Here is a 16,559-nt window from a genome sequence, read left to right as displayed (position 1 = left end):
TGATGGAGGGAAGAGTGGTTCCAATGATCTTCTCAGCTGTTCTCACTTTCACCATCCGTCTTGTGATCCAATACGGTGGAGTTACCATACCACACAGTGATGAAGCTGCTTAGGAAACTCTCGATAGTCTTTTCTCAGCTTCCACAGGAAGTAGAAACGCTGTTGGCCCTTCTTAGTTATGGAGCTGGTGTTTAGGGACCAGGAGAGGTTCTCCGTCAGGTGAACACCAAGGAATTTGGTGCTCTTGCGACCTCCACAGAGGATCCATTAATGTTAAGTGGTCAGTGATCTCTCCGTGCTCTACTGAAGTTAGCAATCATCTGTTTTGTTTTGTCCATGTTCAGACACAGGTTGTTGACTCTGCATCAGTCCTTTAGCTGTTGTACCTCCTCTCTGTATGCTGACTCACCATTCTTGTTGATGAGACCCAAAACAGTCTTGTCGAACTTGATGATGTGGTTCGAGCTGTGCTTTGCTGCACAGTCGTGAGTCTGCAGAGTGAACAGGAGTGGGCTGAGCACACATCCCTGAGGGGCTCCAGTGCTCAGTGTGGCCCTCACTGTTTCTAGGACCCCCTTGCCGTCTGCTCTGAAGGCGGAGTCTCAAGAATTTAGCAGTTCACGCACCTCTGAAGTCATCCACAGTTTCTGGTTGGAGAATATTAGGATAGTCTTGGAGACAGTGACATCATCAATGCACTTACTGATGTAGCTGGTCACAGATGTGTTGATGTGGTGTTGCAGCCTCCCTGAACATGTCACAGTCAGTGTGTTCAAAACAGTCCTGAAGAGCAGAGAGAGCTCCTGCAGGCCAGGTTCTCACTTGTCTCAGAACCGGTTTGCAGCGTTTGATGGGCAATCTGTAAGCCAGAATTAGCATGACAGACAAGGGGTCTGAGTAACCAATGTGGGGGCAGGGCTTCGCTTGGTACGCACTGGGAATATTTGTGTAAACATGATCCAGTGCGTTTGCCTTTCTCGTCACAAAGTCTACATAATGATGAAATTTCGGAAGCACTGACTTGAGATTTGCATGGTTGAAATCTCCAGCGATAATAAGCGGTCCATTGGGGCTGGAGTTCTGCAGCTTGCTGATCACCCTATACAGCTCGCAGAGCGCCTCTTTAGTGTTAGCGCTGGGTGGGATGTATACTGCTGTAATGAGCACAGTAGTGAATTCCCAAGGTAAATAAAAAGGCCTGCATCTAACAGTGATAAACTCTACCAGCGATGAGCAGTAATTGGAAACTAGTACAGAGTTCTTGCGCCATTTCATGTTGATGTAGACACAGAAGCCACCACAGGGATTCTTACTGAACAGAGCTGCATTTCTATTGGCACGAAATAAGGTGAGTCCATGTAACTGAATATGATGCTTGTAATTTAGGAGTATTTGCCGTTAGTAAACATGAAGACCACTTGTTATGGTGTCCATGTGGCTCAGAAGTCCCAATGAAAAAGCCATAGAAAGCACTAAAACAACACCATTTTGGTCCGGAGTGGCCACTGCGTGCTATTGCTGCGCCGCTGTGGGAGAATAAGGTTTTACTTGATGGTACAGCCCTGGCCATATTTTGGATCACGGTGGCTAGATTTTGTTCTGTGTGTGTCCTCTGCCTTTTGGAGTCTCTGCAGGTCCTTCCTGATTGGAGAGCTGGCAGCTGCTGATTGGTTCTGTCATCTGATTCTGTGACTAATTGCTCTTCTGTGTGTATTTATAGTGCTGTGTTTCCCCGGGCAAGATACCAACCCCAAGTTGCTCTCCAATGTGTTTATCAGAGTGTGAATTTTAGACAGAAAGCACTTAAGCATAGAAAAAGTGTTTTTTTTTGAATGGGTGTGAATGGTTTCAATGAGACACGTTGTATGGAATGTATTTGAGTGCCTAGGTAAAGCAAAATAGCTCTATGTAATTTAATTAATGCTTCAATCGTAAATATGATATAAGGTTACAAATGATTAAGGCCTCTGACAGTGGACTCATCTCTGTGCTTGAGCTGATATACCTCATTGTTGACCATGATATTTTATTGCAACAATTAGAGCTTGTTGTAGATATTAAAGCTACTGCGCTGCAGTGGTTTGAATCATATGTACTTCCAATAGACTCCAATTTCTTCATGTAAATGAAGTGTCCTTTTCACACACTAAAATTAATTATGGAGTTCTACAGGGTTCCTGTAGACGTGGATGACATCTAATTTTCTGCTTCTAAGTTCAGATAAAACTAAGTTTATTGTATTGGGCCCTAAAAATCTTAGAAATATGGTGTCTAACCAGATGCTTGATCTGGATGGGATTACCTAGGCCTCCAGTAACACTGTGGGGAATCTTGAAGCCATTTTTTGACCAAGATATGTCCTTCAATGTGCCTGTTAAAAATATATGTAGGGTGGCTTTCTTCCATATTCGCATACTCTTAAAATAGAAACAGCCTGTCTTAAGACTTTCTTTTTTGACAAAACTTAGTTAGGGCTGATCAGGTGACCCTGAATTAACATAACCTTTTATGCTATGTTAGGCTGCAGAATGCCTTGCCATTTGATGAACTCCATCTGCTTTTTTTTGGGTCCTCAGCTTTACAATAAACTTAGTCTGCATTATCTGCAGACTGTAACAACACACTAAGAAAGCAATTAGGCATAGAAAAAAGTGTTTGTATGAATGTGAAAATGTCAAATTAGAAGTTATTTTTCAAATTCAATTTCATACATGCAATTTGGTCTTGAGGTTTTTCTGTTGTTTATGTGGACATGCAAAAAAAGTAAAAAAATCAAAAAAAAAAAAAGTTGTGGATGTTTGCCAGTGAGTCTTGTTGTTAATTTGTGGCACACAGTGGCCACTAATGGTACTGCAGCAGAAAAAATACCTTAAATGGTAAATGGCCTGTATTTATATAGCGCTTTTACTAGTCTGTAAGGACCCCAAAGCGCTTTACATATCCAGTCATCCACCCATTCACACACAGGTGATGGCAAGCTACATTGTAGCCACAGCCACCCTGGGGCGCACTGACAGAGGCGAGGCTGCCGAACACTGGCGCCACCGGGCCCTCTGACCACCACCAGTAGGCAACGGGTGAAGTGTCTTGCCCAAGGACACAACGACCGAGACTGTCCGAGCCGGGGCTCGAACCGGCAACCTTCCGATTACAAGGCGAACTCCTAACTCTTGAGCCACGATCGCCCCATACCTTGTTGCCGAAAAGGGGAAAGAAAAAAACCAGCACAGTTTGAAGGGCAAAATGATTTTTTTCAATGCATTCATATAAGTTCCATCTACTTTCTACAAATTATCCAAGCCTGATAATCAGATAATAAACATGCATGTACATATCTCCACCAGGAGGTAACCAGGACACAAATCAATGTTTTTCAGTAATTATCCTAACTTTAGAGTGATGTGTGAAGATCATCTAGATTGACATTTAATTTAAAGCTTCATGCTTCAAGCTTCACTTTCTTTACCGCTAAAAACTACTAAAGCATCCAGTCTGTCCAGCCCCTTGAGATCCGTGAAGCCCTTCACTTGAGGCAGTAATCCACAACGCAATGCAGAAAAAGCACCCTTTTCCTATTGCTACTAACAGACTATGAGAGAAAACTATGTGGAAAAACAACCACACTAGGCTGTAGGGCGACCCAATTAATTAAATTAATAAAATTTAGCCTTCCCAAAATTAAATGAGTGAGCGATATGTAAAATAAATGAAAATACACTCTCTTTAAAATGCAAAGTAAAAGCAACTAGGCTCAGCTGCAGTGGAGGGGTGGAGCGGTGGGTTCAGGGGACAGTGCCAGGGAATGCTGGCCAGGACTGCTGATAGCCATCACTTTAACCATGCCTTCCCTATTTCAGCAGCTGCCAGGGCCCTGTGGGAGAGCTGGTGTTTGGAGGTGAAGGAAGTGGCTGGAAGCTGCAGAGAGGTCACAAAAGTGAAAAGCATCATGAATAAACACATACTTACCTTTCAAAACTGTGTATAGTGGGTCTTTTTATAACAGTGGTGCCAAAACCTGGGCTGTGGTATGGTGGACCTGTGACTGGCCCAGCCAATTGAGGTGCTGGCCCTGATGGTGGTTGAGCTGGTGGCCATGCATTGGGAGCAGGTGGTGGTGCATCATTGGCAATTAGAACAGCTACAAGTCCAGTCAAAGAGCCACATAAAGGAGTTGGAGAGTGGTTGCTCTGCTTGTTCCTCAATGACACCACTAGAGTTGATGGGGAAAGGAGATGATCTTCAGGCTTTCTCAGATTTCTTTCAGGCCACAGCAGAAAGACCTGAGAAAAAGTAAAGGCTGAGACTACTCCCGGTGCCCAGGCGGTGACTCTCAACTTAGAGAAGATGGCCGTTGGCTGGTAGTGGACCAATTAGGCCTCGCACCACCAAATCAGCGAGTGGGGCTCCTCGCAGATACTGATAGTGGGTCCACTGCCACTGACTGGGCAGGCTAGATGTTGTTGTGACCCTGCCCAAGGATCACCTTTCAGCACAGCTGAGGGAGGTGGTGGGAGTCACAACATCGGCTGGAAGCCGCCCAGTTCTCCGAGGAGGAGGAGACAGAAGGGCCTTCTCTGGAAGCTCTGTCAGCTCCAGCTATCTTGTCCACAGGAGATTCCCACTAAAGTAGTTTGGTGACGACACTTCTATAGTTATCATTTGACTAAGTGATAAAAACTGATCACACACGGATCAAAAGTACACTGACGTTATTCTATGAATATGGGATAAGAGGTCATATGGGTTATGACAAAACTTTGGAGCAAATAATGGTCCAATTTTATTGGCCAGCCATTTGGGGAATTCTAAAAGTGTCTTTGTGCTTAACTATTAATTGAGGTTCTGTTTGAGGGCATCAGCTTGGACCTCATATGTCATTTAACCGAGGTGCATAGGGATATATCTTCTTTCTGGTAGATTATGGAATGCAATATCAATTCAGTTCAATTCAGTTTTATTTATGTAGCGCCAAATCACAACAATATTATGAAGGCTATCCCGAAACAGTGCCGCTGCACACCATTTCTGTAAAGAGTGTGGCACAGGCACTGTTTCAGGAAATCTCCCGAGTCGGCATCTTGAAAGAGATACTGACTGACCAGAGCTCATTATTCATGTCTCACACACTAAAAGAACTGTGTAAATTACTCTGTAATAAATCTGTTCAAACCAGCTTCTACTATCCACAGAGGAAACCATTCTTGCCTCCCTCCATTGTAATGGCAATCTCACACAGGCCTAGAGAGCGGATGTTGCTGCAGCGTTTTGCAGATGTGTTCTCCCCCTTATACCAATGTCAGAGAGCAACATTTTGTAACACATCCTGGCATAAACTAAACACAAAAGAAAATTTGTTCAGAAGGAATTAGTAGAAATGCTGAACATGGGAGTTAGAGTCACACAGTGTCCATGTAGCCCCATTGTTCTTGTAGTACAGAAGATGGGTCTATTTTCTGGAGAACTGATTGATCAAGAGGTGGTGATTTCATTACCTGTTGATCTTTTCATCTCTGGTCTGGATTAGTGACAAATCAAAGTCTGGCATAGCCGAAGGTGAAGAGCCTGCCCCTTAAAGCAGATCACCATACTTCAAAATACTTCATATTTAGCATTAATAATAACCAAAATAAATCATATGCATGCTGAAGAGTTGTCTGCACCGGAAAGCTACACTAACTTACTCAACTGGTTGAAAAGACATCACAAACTGCAGTATAATGAATGTATGAACGCCAAGTGCAATGATTTCTAATGTTAATGGTAAATGGCCTGTATTTATATAGCGCTTTTCTAGTCCCTAAGGACCCCAAAGCGCTTTACATATCCAGTCATCCACCCATTCACGCACACATTCACACACTGGTGATGGTAAGCTACATTGTAGCCACAGCCACCCTGGGGCGCACTGACAGAGGCGAGGCTGCCGGACACTGGCGCCACCAGGCCCTCTGACCACCACCAGTAGGCAACGGGTGAAGTGTCTTGCCCAAGGACACAACGACCGAGACTGTCCAAGCTGGGGCTCGAACCGGCAACCTTCCGATTACAAGGCGAACTCCCAACTCTTGAGCCACGATCGCCCAGTATCAGCTCACAGCTAATGAATTTCAGCCTTTACAGCAAGCCAGCATATCCATCCAGCTTGATAGGCAGAAAAACAATCAATCTCATTACATTTGTGAAAATGATGTTGTACCATCCAATAAACACAGTGGTTAACAAATGCTTCAGGAAAACTTACCAAATGAAAGAGATGTTATCCCCTATACCTACCATGATTTTCCAACCTCCAGACTTCACAGGAGAACACTATAATATTTCCGGGGTGATGTTCAGTGCGTTTTGACCTTCAAACTTGGTGTGTATTTTGGCATCCAAAGAGTTTGATTTTCCTAGTATTTCACAGGCTTGTCTAAATGCTTCAATATAGTTTTTCTTCAGGAATGGAGACATGGTGACATGTTCAGTTTTACACACTGTATATATGATGAATGTATAATAATAATAATAATAATGATGGATTGGATTTATATAGCGCTTTTCAAGGCACCCAAAGCGCTTTACAATGCCACTATTCATTCACTCTCGCATTCACACACTGGTGGATATGATGAACAGACTGTGAAACACAAGACTCTTTCACCCATTCACTTATTTCTATGTCAAAGTAATTTCTGTCCAACAGTCACACACACTCACACTCTGATGAATGCAGTGGAGCAACTCAGGGTTCAGTATCTTGCCTAGTGATACTTTTGCATGAACTTGTTTTCTGATCTTTTGTGCATAGTGGTTATATGTTGCAGTTTAATTACTGTTATTATTAGTTATACAATAATTGTAATTATTATATAATTACTGGATGACAGAGTAAATTAAGTATGTCAATCTTAAAAAATCACAAGGTAAAAAGGCAAACAGTCACTTTTATTTAACACTTATGGATACTTTTATGAAAAACTTTTGATTTCTAACCTGTAGGATCGGCATGCTCACGACACTCTTCGCCATCCTCTTCATTATTATAGTGCTCGTCTTTGTTATAATATCCGCGATGTGAGTGTTCTCGCTGGTTATGGTGATCATAGTGTGTATGTCTTGAATCACGGTTGGCATCGCTGGCATAGGAGTGATGTCTGCGCCTTTTCCGCCGGTGGGAAACTGGAACACCGATGTAGAATGGCTGGGCCTCTGAGATGGAGAGAGAAACATTTCATTTGGATCTGATCAATGCAGTCAGAGCTTGAGGGGTGCTCTGAAAATGGGAACGTATTCTAAAAACTTCTGACTGGTTTCAGCATTATGCAGCATCTAACAGGTTTTAAAAATCAGATGTCATACATGAAATGTATATGTTTTTCAATTTGTGCTCTGCCCTCCTAGAAACACAGTTCACAAGTAGATGTATTTAGTCTGGGAATACCACCTAAATTAGTTTTTTCTGGGTTTTTTAATTAAGTGGAGCTATGTTGTCAAGGATAATAGAGCAAAATCTGTTAGAAAGTAATAAAATGTTCAACGTAATTGTAGAAGGTAAGGATGTCACCTATGCTTGACAAATTTCTGAAGACACTGGAGAAACATTTAGCAGTAACTGGAGTGACAGAAGAAACAGGGGATAGTGGCAGGAAGAGGGTGAGGAAGCATGTACCTTTTGTGTTTCTCCAAAGCAAAGGTTTATAGTTCAGGGCAAGGGTTGGGATCATCACTGAAGATGACTTAGACCTCAGAGTTTAAAAAAAATCAGGGCACTTCCTCAGTTTTCTCTCGCATGGCAAAACTTTTTTTCAGTTAGTGTTTTTTCTTACTCACCATCATCATCATCATAGTGCCTATGACCCCTACTTCTTCCCTGTTGCCATTCATGGTGATCCATCCTGGAACAGAAACAAGATGACAGAAGATTACCTTGGAAATACGAATACTGAAGCACGAGAAAAAGCACCAGGTGGCAATTCCCTATGTGGTTTTTTTTTTCCATCAACGTTTTATTCAAACTGAAAGTTTGAAGTTATAAAGAACATGTCTGCTTCCCAAAGCCAAACTTGAAACTGGATCCAGTGGGGAGGGGCCTGGTACCTGTAAGTTCTGCTTCCATGGTCCTTTTGGAACGTCCAAGAATCACAACAATCTTGCACTCTTACAGAGAAGTGCTCTATTGGGATGCTGTGGTACTATGAGGTCTTTAAGATGTAATGGGCTTGGTCACACAGGACTCAAGGTGCTGTTGGCAAAACGTTAGAGAGGAAATGACAAGTGAACCCCTATGAGCACTTTGCGACAGTAGGAAGGAAAAATTCCCAGTAGAATCAGGCCATCAATGCCAGATGGCTGCTAGTTTTGCGCACCATTCAAAGCTCTTCAGGTTAAAAGCCAACCTTGTGTAACCCTTGTGGTGTCCTCGGATCAAAAATGGTCCCAAGGTGAATGGCAAACAAGCATATGGGAATCCCGAGGACACCACAGGATCAGACCTGCAGCCCTACCAGTCCAGACTACACTTGTCACTGCAGTAAGATCTTGTAAAAGGCAGTAACAAATTCTGTACTGAGATCTAGCAGATGAGTCCATTGTCTGAACTTCATTGCCTTTTCTGTGCTATGATCGGTAGGAACTTATGAATGAATCTCTTCATCATTTCCTCTGCAAAAGATCCCAACTTTTTTTGCAAATAATTCTCGATTGCAAGTTATTTACAATATCATCATAAGTCACCTACCCTCTAAAGGTGGGACAACAGATATCAGTGGCAAATAAACATTTGGTTTACCAGCTTTATAAACTATTTATATGAGCTATTTTGGTTGCAATGTTACAAAATTGAGTTTTCTATGAAGTGCTTACATATTAAAATATTTACAATGTACAATATTACAATGTTTAATAAAAACATTTCCTATTACATATATAAAAACACTTAACCCATACAAGTATTAATCATTATTTCAGCATTATGTGCATTGACAATGTTCTGTCAGTTTATTATTGCAAAAAATACAAAAACATAAAAAATAAAAATCCTAGATGCCCAGACATATCATTGCTTTTAGTACATGGTGAAGCTATCACTGGGTGTCTCTTTCCACTGATGACATAAGTTTGTCTTTCTAAAGCTATTGCTTTAGGCTGTTTTCTAGGCTGATCAATACATGTCATTTGTGATTACTTACTACTTACTGAAGCCTGACCACTGACTGTGAAGGACAGTCACATGAGTGGATTCATGCACACACACACAAGCTTGTTAGTAATATGTGCATACGGTGAACACTGCAATTAGGTTACAGTAAATAGCTGAATTGTGTTATCTGTGCATTATCACTGTCACATAATCAAATTAAAACACAAATGTCAGGTTGGAGTCATCCTACTTGAGCTGTCCTTTTGGCATCTGTCCTGATTTGAAGAGTCAAGTGTTGCATATTTTAAGGCTGGGCTGAGTCACAGTTCTCTGCCAGATTGTGCCAACATTGTGATTGCCAGGCCTTCTTTGTTACCTGTTTGAATTTGTGCTCTTCTTTGTTTAACCCAGATTCTTGGTCATCTCTCCAGTTATTTCTTCAGAGTTCTAGAAACCATTTTCTCTGGAGCTCAGTTTACTAGGTGACTGTGAACTCCTTCAGCCACTTTTGAGCTCCAGTCTATCTTCCCTGTTACTTGCAGATGAAAGGACTTATCTGTTCACAACCTTTTCGCCCATTCTCCACCCATATGTTTTTGTTGAGTGTTTGCCAGGAGGACCAAGTGCTCCTCCTGAGCTTACTTTGTGACACCAAGACTCGATCTACAATAACCTCATCTTGACCTCTGTCAACACTATCTCACTTCCCTGTCAGAGATCCTGGTTATGTTCCTGTAGTGAAGCCACTCACCCGTTAGCCAAACATGAGTTGAAATGTTCTTGCCGCTTCAAATTTGCCTACCTTTCAAAATTATTTTAAAGCAGCTAATGGTTGCCAGAGTTTACTCCTTGAATCAATTTTAAACCAAACTATGAATCTGTTTAGCAGATTACATGTTTGGGAAAAACGAAACAGTTGTAAAAAACTTTGACTTTATTACTTCATAAAGGTAATATCACTTTGTGTTCATGTTGGGATGCTTTGATTAGAGACATTTGAAGGTTTGATTAGACTAGAATCCCTGAAAATAGCAATGCTAGGGTGTGGTTCAAAGAGGCTTGTCTTCAAAAATTACATGTACTCTATTCAGTTCAAATTAATTTTATTTATATAGTGTCACAACAACAGTTGCCTCAAGGTGCTTAATATTATAAGGTAAAGGACCCACAATAATACTGAGAAACCCCAACAAACAGACAACCCCCTATAAGCAAGCACTTTAGCAAACTTGGGAAGGAGAAACTCCCTTTTAAAAAGAAGACATTTCTGGCAAAACCAGGCTCAGGGACGGGCAACCATCTGCTGTGACCGGCTGGGGGTAAGATCGTATGTTAACACATTTAGGCTATTTCAATGAAAATGTGTTTCCACATACTCTTAATATACATGAACACCAATAACCACAGAAATTCCAGTTAAGCCACCGATTAAGATATTTTCTGCCAGATTTAAAGTAGGCACCCCAAGTTCTACTGCTGCATCCTTGACCTCATGTACAGCTCATACATGCAGCCTCTAATTCCATTTTTCTTACACAGGCTTTTTATTTTGCACAGTATTACATCAAATTAATTTCACTGATGCTTTTGTCTAGTCATGGGTACAGTTATGAATTGAAAATGCAAAACTGTGCATTATTTTCTTGAGATAAGCTCATGGTTGAGAGAACCATTGGGTTGAGATAAGCTCAACCATGCCAGTGGTTGCCAATGGTTGAACTTATCCTAAGCAACCTGCACTTACCATCAATCTTTTAGTTTGTACCCTCACACTGTAATTTCCATTGGGAAGCAACTGGTAAAAGGTAAATAAATGTTTTTTTGCTGTGCAAAATAAAGTACCAAATTTTATGATTTTTACGAGTTTTCCAGTTACTCATTACAAGTCTTAACTTAACAAATTATGTAGTACAATAACAAACTTATGATTCTATAGACAGAGACAACATGCAACTTGTCACAGGATTTATATGGGACTGAGTTAATTTAAAACAGTTTTCCACAGAATCTGCATTTGTAGCGTTAGATTTAACACATATAGATTTATTTGTTTTTTTGTTCTTTTGCTGCAGATGTAGCAGAACCAGAGCTATCATTTCAATGCTCAAAAACCTGGCATGCATTGTTTTTCAATGCAATCCATTTATTCAGCTGTATAGATGCAGGAGAAATTTGCTACTGGTAGCTTAGAGCCAAAAGCAAAACACTTCTGTATAGCCTAGAGCTAATAGCTAAAATGTTCACTGAGCTTTAAAGGTTACAGAGAAAAGCTCTACAACCCGTTTAACTCCTTTTTTCTATTGAATTTCTTTAAAGTTTAACTAAGTAATCATCTAAAAAAAAAGGCTAAGCAGTAGAAAAAACAAATAAGCATTCACAATAATTCTTTCGCTTTCTTCTTAAAACTGACAGCTGTCTACTAAACCCTAAATGATTTGTAATTTATGTTCAAGCTACTTAAGATGGAATATAAAATGTTTTATTATTCTAAAGAGGTAAATATCAAAATATCAATTTAATAGCAAAATACACTGACAAATATGAAAACCATCTAGATAAAGATGGTGTTTTAATGTTCTCTTACCTGATGTGACAGAAGCTGAATCTGAGATTGCCCGTGAAGAGAAATTTATATTGCCTTTTGTAAGGAAGAGTAACAAACTACAAGATGCCAAAATTTTTCAGTCCTATTCTCTATAGAGCCTGTCAAGGAAAATGCTGCAACTACACCCAACCAGACTGTAAATGAATGTACAGATGATCTAAGTATTGACTATTACATGTGACTCGAGTGTGTGTATGTGTTTGTGTGTGTGTTTGAACGAGTGCACACCCAATAAGATTAGAGTAGGGGTAGGCAACCTTTCTGATGGCGAGTGCCATTTAAAATTTCCTCAGAGGTCAGTGTGCCATATGATTGCATTAACAATAAATTTAATAACGCTCTATATTAACAGTTACACACTGTATAGAACAACTTTCTAGAATTATATTTGTTTGCAGATGTTGGCAGCTATCAGCGAATAGTTATCAGCTATTTTGAAACAAAAAAAAAGACACTTTTTATCCATAACAAAAACTCCATAACAGCAAATGAACTGTACAACAGAAAATACAAATGCTATTTAAGTTCTCCTCACAAGGATGATAAGAAAAATGAACTAAGCCAATATGGCATGTCTGTTAATACAGAGACACACATGTTAATATGATCTCTGGTCTCCCACTCAGAGACACAGGTCTCCGAGTGTCCAGCATTCAGACGGCTACCTGAGGACACTCATGTGAGAGAAAATCTGCTCACACAGATATGTAGAGCCAAATACTGTCAATAAGGCCTCTGCAATGTTCTGAGGACAGTTAAACTTGTCAGGTAGTGATGTCCAGCAGGTGAAAATGCAAGCTGCATGAACACGCACAGCTATGGATTACAGGTGCTTCGATGTTGCATTAACTGGCATTAACTCAGCCAGCCTGGGACCAACTGCGTCCCCTCTCAGCTCAACACGAAACTCGTAATAATTTCTCTGAATGCAGGAGGATTCCATCTTTTTACTGGACGGTTGGCAACTCTACTAACTAACCTTATGAATTAAATAAAGTTCAACATTAGTAACATCATAGCACCCACCCAGCTGTATAGAAACTCGGTCATGCTAGCTAGTACGCAGTAGAGTTAATGTAACTGACTGTAAAAGGTCAGCACAACGAAAATAAACTCCACCTAAACTTGGTTTATATCTGACCCAGGTAGACTTCAGGTCATAACTTCTTACCTGAAGTTCAGTTCACCTGACGCTCTGACCGGCGGCCCCCTCGGCTCTCTCCTCGTCCTTCCTCCGATCTCCCTCATCCACCTGCTGGCCTCCACCACTTGTTAATGTTACTGAATCTGTGGAAGCTCCGCGATGCCACCACCAAACAACTGAGTTATTTTTACACACCGGCCAGCATCTGGCCAATCCACCACTTTTCATTGTCTAAACCGTTACCAAAAAAAAAAAATCATCGGGCCATGTATGCCCGATGGCCAGTCCAGCTATGGCTGTGCCATTAGTTAACCCTTTGTGCCTAGGGTTGCCGACCCCTGGATTAGAGGCATCTGCTTTGCTGTTTTAATGGGGACCAATAAGCAGAGCTGCCTCCTATAGAATTGGTTTATATTGCCTTCTTCATTTCATGAGGACATAAAACACTGGGTTAATTTCTCTCTAAAACTGCTCCTACTATGTTAAAATTCTTGAAAGCAAGGCTTTCATTTTCATTGCTATACAGATTATGTCGAGTTTTATTTACCACGTACGTTTAACTGTCCATCTAATCTTCCTCTGTTAAACAAACCCTCTATGTGTCACAGTCTGGGTGAGTAGCTGGAAAATTCCACTTTTCTCCTGAGTCACCTGGTATCCGCTCCTGGGCAGGACCACCATCCCCTCACCTGTTCTCCACAAATGGAGTTGGTTTTGAGACAATCAGGTCGGGAGACTTAAATACCACGTTGACATCCCCTCACGGCTAGTTTGTCAACTATCCAATGTTGGTATCCGGCTCTTATGACCTATGCTTTTGTCGTTATGAAGTTTACTAACCTTCTTCTCTTGTGCTGTAGCTCCCTGGAAATTCACTCGACTTGTTTCTCTGGCTCTAGCCCACCTCCCGCACTCCTAGATAATTGACTGCCTCGCTTGGAAATCTCTCAGTGCTTCACCTGCCTGCCCTCCTGCCACCACCACTTATCAGAACCTTTGGAACTGAGGTCAGCCCTCTCGTACCATTCAGCTCACCCGAACTAATATCACATCCCCTCAAAGCTCATCTCTCTCCACCTGCAAGTAAGCAGTCAGTTTAGTTATAGTCACCATCTCCTGCACTCAGTAGCCATTGCCACTCTAACCCCTTTCTTCCTTCTTCTCTCTCCTCAGTGTGATCACTAGACATTACCTGCCACGCTCCAGTCCCCCACCTCTGGTTCAATTATCCCCCTCTTGGTCCACGCCTTGGTTGCCACATCCCCACACCAAGTTATCTCATGCCACGTCATGTCAGTCCTTGTTATTGTGTCAGACTCAGGAAGATCTGGGGGAGGCTGGAGCTCTGCTGGGCTCATAGCTGACTCTAGAGGCTGGGTTAGGACTGTGGGAATATCCATCCATTTCCTCTGTCAGTTGGGGCTGTTGTTAGGGTCTAGTCTTCCTCACTGAATAGATGTGGGTGCTGAGGAAGACTGGATCTTAGCTGTCCTCACTCTGGAATCAGGTAACTTTAAGCCAGATCTTACTTGGCCCACCTTTGGAGTTGGTATGGGCTTGGGATTAAGCTGGGTCTTAACCCTCCTCACTCTAGGAAAAGGCAAAAGTGAGCTGGAACTCAACCACCCTTGCCCTTGGAATAGGTACAGGAGTGGGGCTAAGCTGGGTCCTAGCCATACTCATCTTGGAAAAAGCTATGATATTAGAATGCAAGTAGCTAGAAAGACCTTGGTCACCCCCTCCCAGTGAAATGGCATGAGAATAGGGACCCTATCTGCCCTCCCTCTGTCAGTGGCTACAGGTGCAGGCTTAGATACCCTAGGGACCAGGACAGATGCAGGGACTGCCAGGACCCTCATTGCCCTAACTTAAGGAACAGGTAGGTGTGTTTCTTTTCATGCAGTCTAGATAATGTTTCTGTTGTAGGTGTCACTGAAACCATTTCCTTCAACTTCAAGAAGTTTGGGTAATACCATACGAAATGACAGACTGAAATGAAATACTGTTTCTCACCAGCCTCTACAGTGCAATAGTCAGTACAAATGAAAACGTTTAAAAAGAGCAGTAAAAAGGCAATAATAAATCACAACAATAAATGGGGATAAATATAATAAAATCTAAATTCTAAAACAAACTCAAGTCTAAATAGTCACACTCGTACAGGTAGCAGCAGTCCTTTCCTGTGGAAGAAGAGTCATATGATTCATAAAATATCTCTCTTGTAGATTGGTCCGATGCTGCCAACACCACCCTTGTTTGGGGAACATGCCAGGAAAATCCTTGGTTAACTTACCAACTTGATAATCAGCTTCATGTGACCGTTTATTCCAATCAACAATGTTAGGGGAAATAAATTCAGATAACAGAAAGATAACCTGGATGTGTTGCATGAGCTTCATAGTATAGGGACCTGGTAGTCCTGACTTGTCCACCACTACAAGCCAGATTCCCAAATCTTTACTGGTTTCTTGGAGAACTGCTATCACTGACCTTTGGGCCTATTGTTTCTGTTGCTCTGTCTTTGTGTACCTGGTCTGTCACAACAGAGCGATTCGGAGCAGACAAATTAAGAGTTTTTCAGGCAATGTTTTCTATTTGCATGCAACATGTAGCATACAGTGGGGCAAAAAAGTATTTAGTCAGCCACCGATTGTGCAAGTTCCCCCACTTAAAATGATGACAGAGGTCAGTAATTTGCACCAGAGGTACACTTCAACTGTGAGAGACAGAATGTGAAAAAAAAATCCATGAATTCACATGGTAGGATTTGTAAAGAATTTATTCGTAAATCAGGGTGGAAAATAAGTATTTGGTCACCTCAAACAAGGAAAATCTCTGGCTCTCACAGACCTGTAACGTCTTCTGTAAGAAGCTTTTCTGTCCCCCACTCGTTACCTGTATGAATGGCACCTGTTTGAACTCATCATCTGTATAAAAGACACCTGTCCACAGCCTCAAACAGTCAGACTCCAAACTCCGCCAAGGCCAAGACCAAAGAGCTTTCGAAGGACACCAGGAAAAGTATTGTAGACCTGCACCAGACTGGGAAGAGTGAATCTACAATAGGCAAGCAGCTTGGTGTGAAAAAAATCAACTGTGGGAGCAATCAGAAAGTGGAAGATATACAAGACCACTGATAATCTCCCTCGATCTGGGGCTCCACGCAAGATCTCATCCCGTGGGGTCAAAATGATCATGAGAACGGTGAGCAAAGATCCCAGAACCACACGGGGGGACCTGGTGAATGACCTGCAGAGAGCTGGGACCAAAGTAACAAAGGTCACCATCAGTAACACACTACAACGGCAGGGAATCAAATCCCGCAGTGCCAGACGTGTTCCGCTGCTGAAGCCAGTGCATGTCCAGGCCCGTCTGAAGTTTGCCAGAGAGCACATGGATGATACAGCAGAGGATTGGGAGAATGTCATGTGGTCAGATGAAACCAAAGTAGAACTTTTTGGTATAAACTCAACTCGTCGTGTTTGGAGGAAGAAGAATACTGAGTTGCATCCCAAGAACACCATACCTACTGTGAAGCAAATCCTACCATGTGAATTCATGGATTTTTTTTTTCCACATTCTGTCTCTCACAGTTGAAGTGTACCTCTGGTGCAAATTACTGACCTCTGTCATCATTTTAAGTGGGGGAACTTGCACAATCGGTGGCTGACTAAATACTTTTTTGCCCC

The 16,559-nt window shown here is 41.9% G+C and overlaps 1 protein-coding gene across 2 annotated transcripts in view; it reads right to left on the bottom strand.

Moving 5' to 3' along the window:
- The window catches only part of slc4a5b (solute carrier family 4 member 5b), a 62,370-nt gene extending 49,368 nt beyond the window's left edge, over window positions 1-13,002 (bottom strand). The window contains exons 1-3 of one of the 2 annotated variants that reach the window (XM_026172821.1): window positions 12,898-13,002; window positions 7,813-7,877; window positions 6,976-7,191 (exon numbers count right to left, since the gene is read on the bottom strand). In XM_026172821.1, the coding sequence (XP_026028606.1) occupies window positions 6,976-7,191; window positions 7,813-7,877; window positions 12,898-12,974 (358 nt within the window). In that variant the 5' untranslated portion in view covers window positions 12,975-13,002. Of the gene's footprint in view, window positions 1-6,975; window positions 7,192-7,812; window positions 7,878-11,705; window positions 11,872-12,897 lie in introns of those variants that run through there. The other variant, XM_026172822.1, reaches the window with a different exon arrangement.
- Window positions 13,003-16,559: the final 3,557 nt, after the last annotated feature.

The sequence above is a fragment of the Astatotilapia calliptera genome, chromosome 7 (assembly GCF_900246225.1).
Source record: "Astatotilapia calliptera chromosome 7, fAstCal1.2, whole genome shotgun sequence".
NCBI classification, from domain to species: domain Eukaryota; kingdom Metazoa; phylum Chordata; class Actinopteri; order Cichliformes; family Cichlidae; genus Astatotilapia; species Astatotilapia calliptera.
Note: the sequence above shows the minus strand (reverse complement) of the source record. Positions and strands in the feature narration are given on the sequence as shown.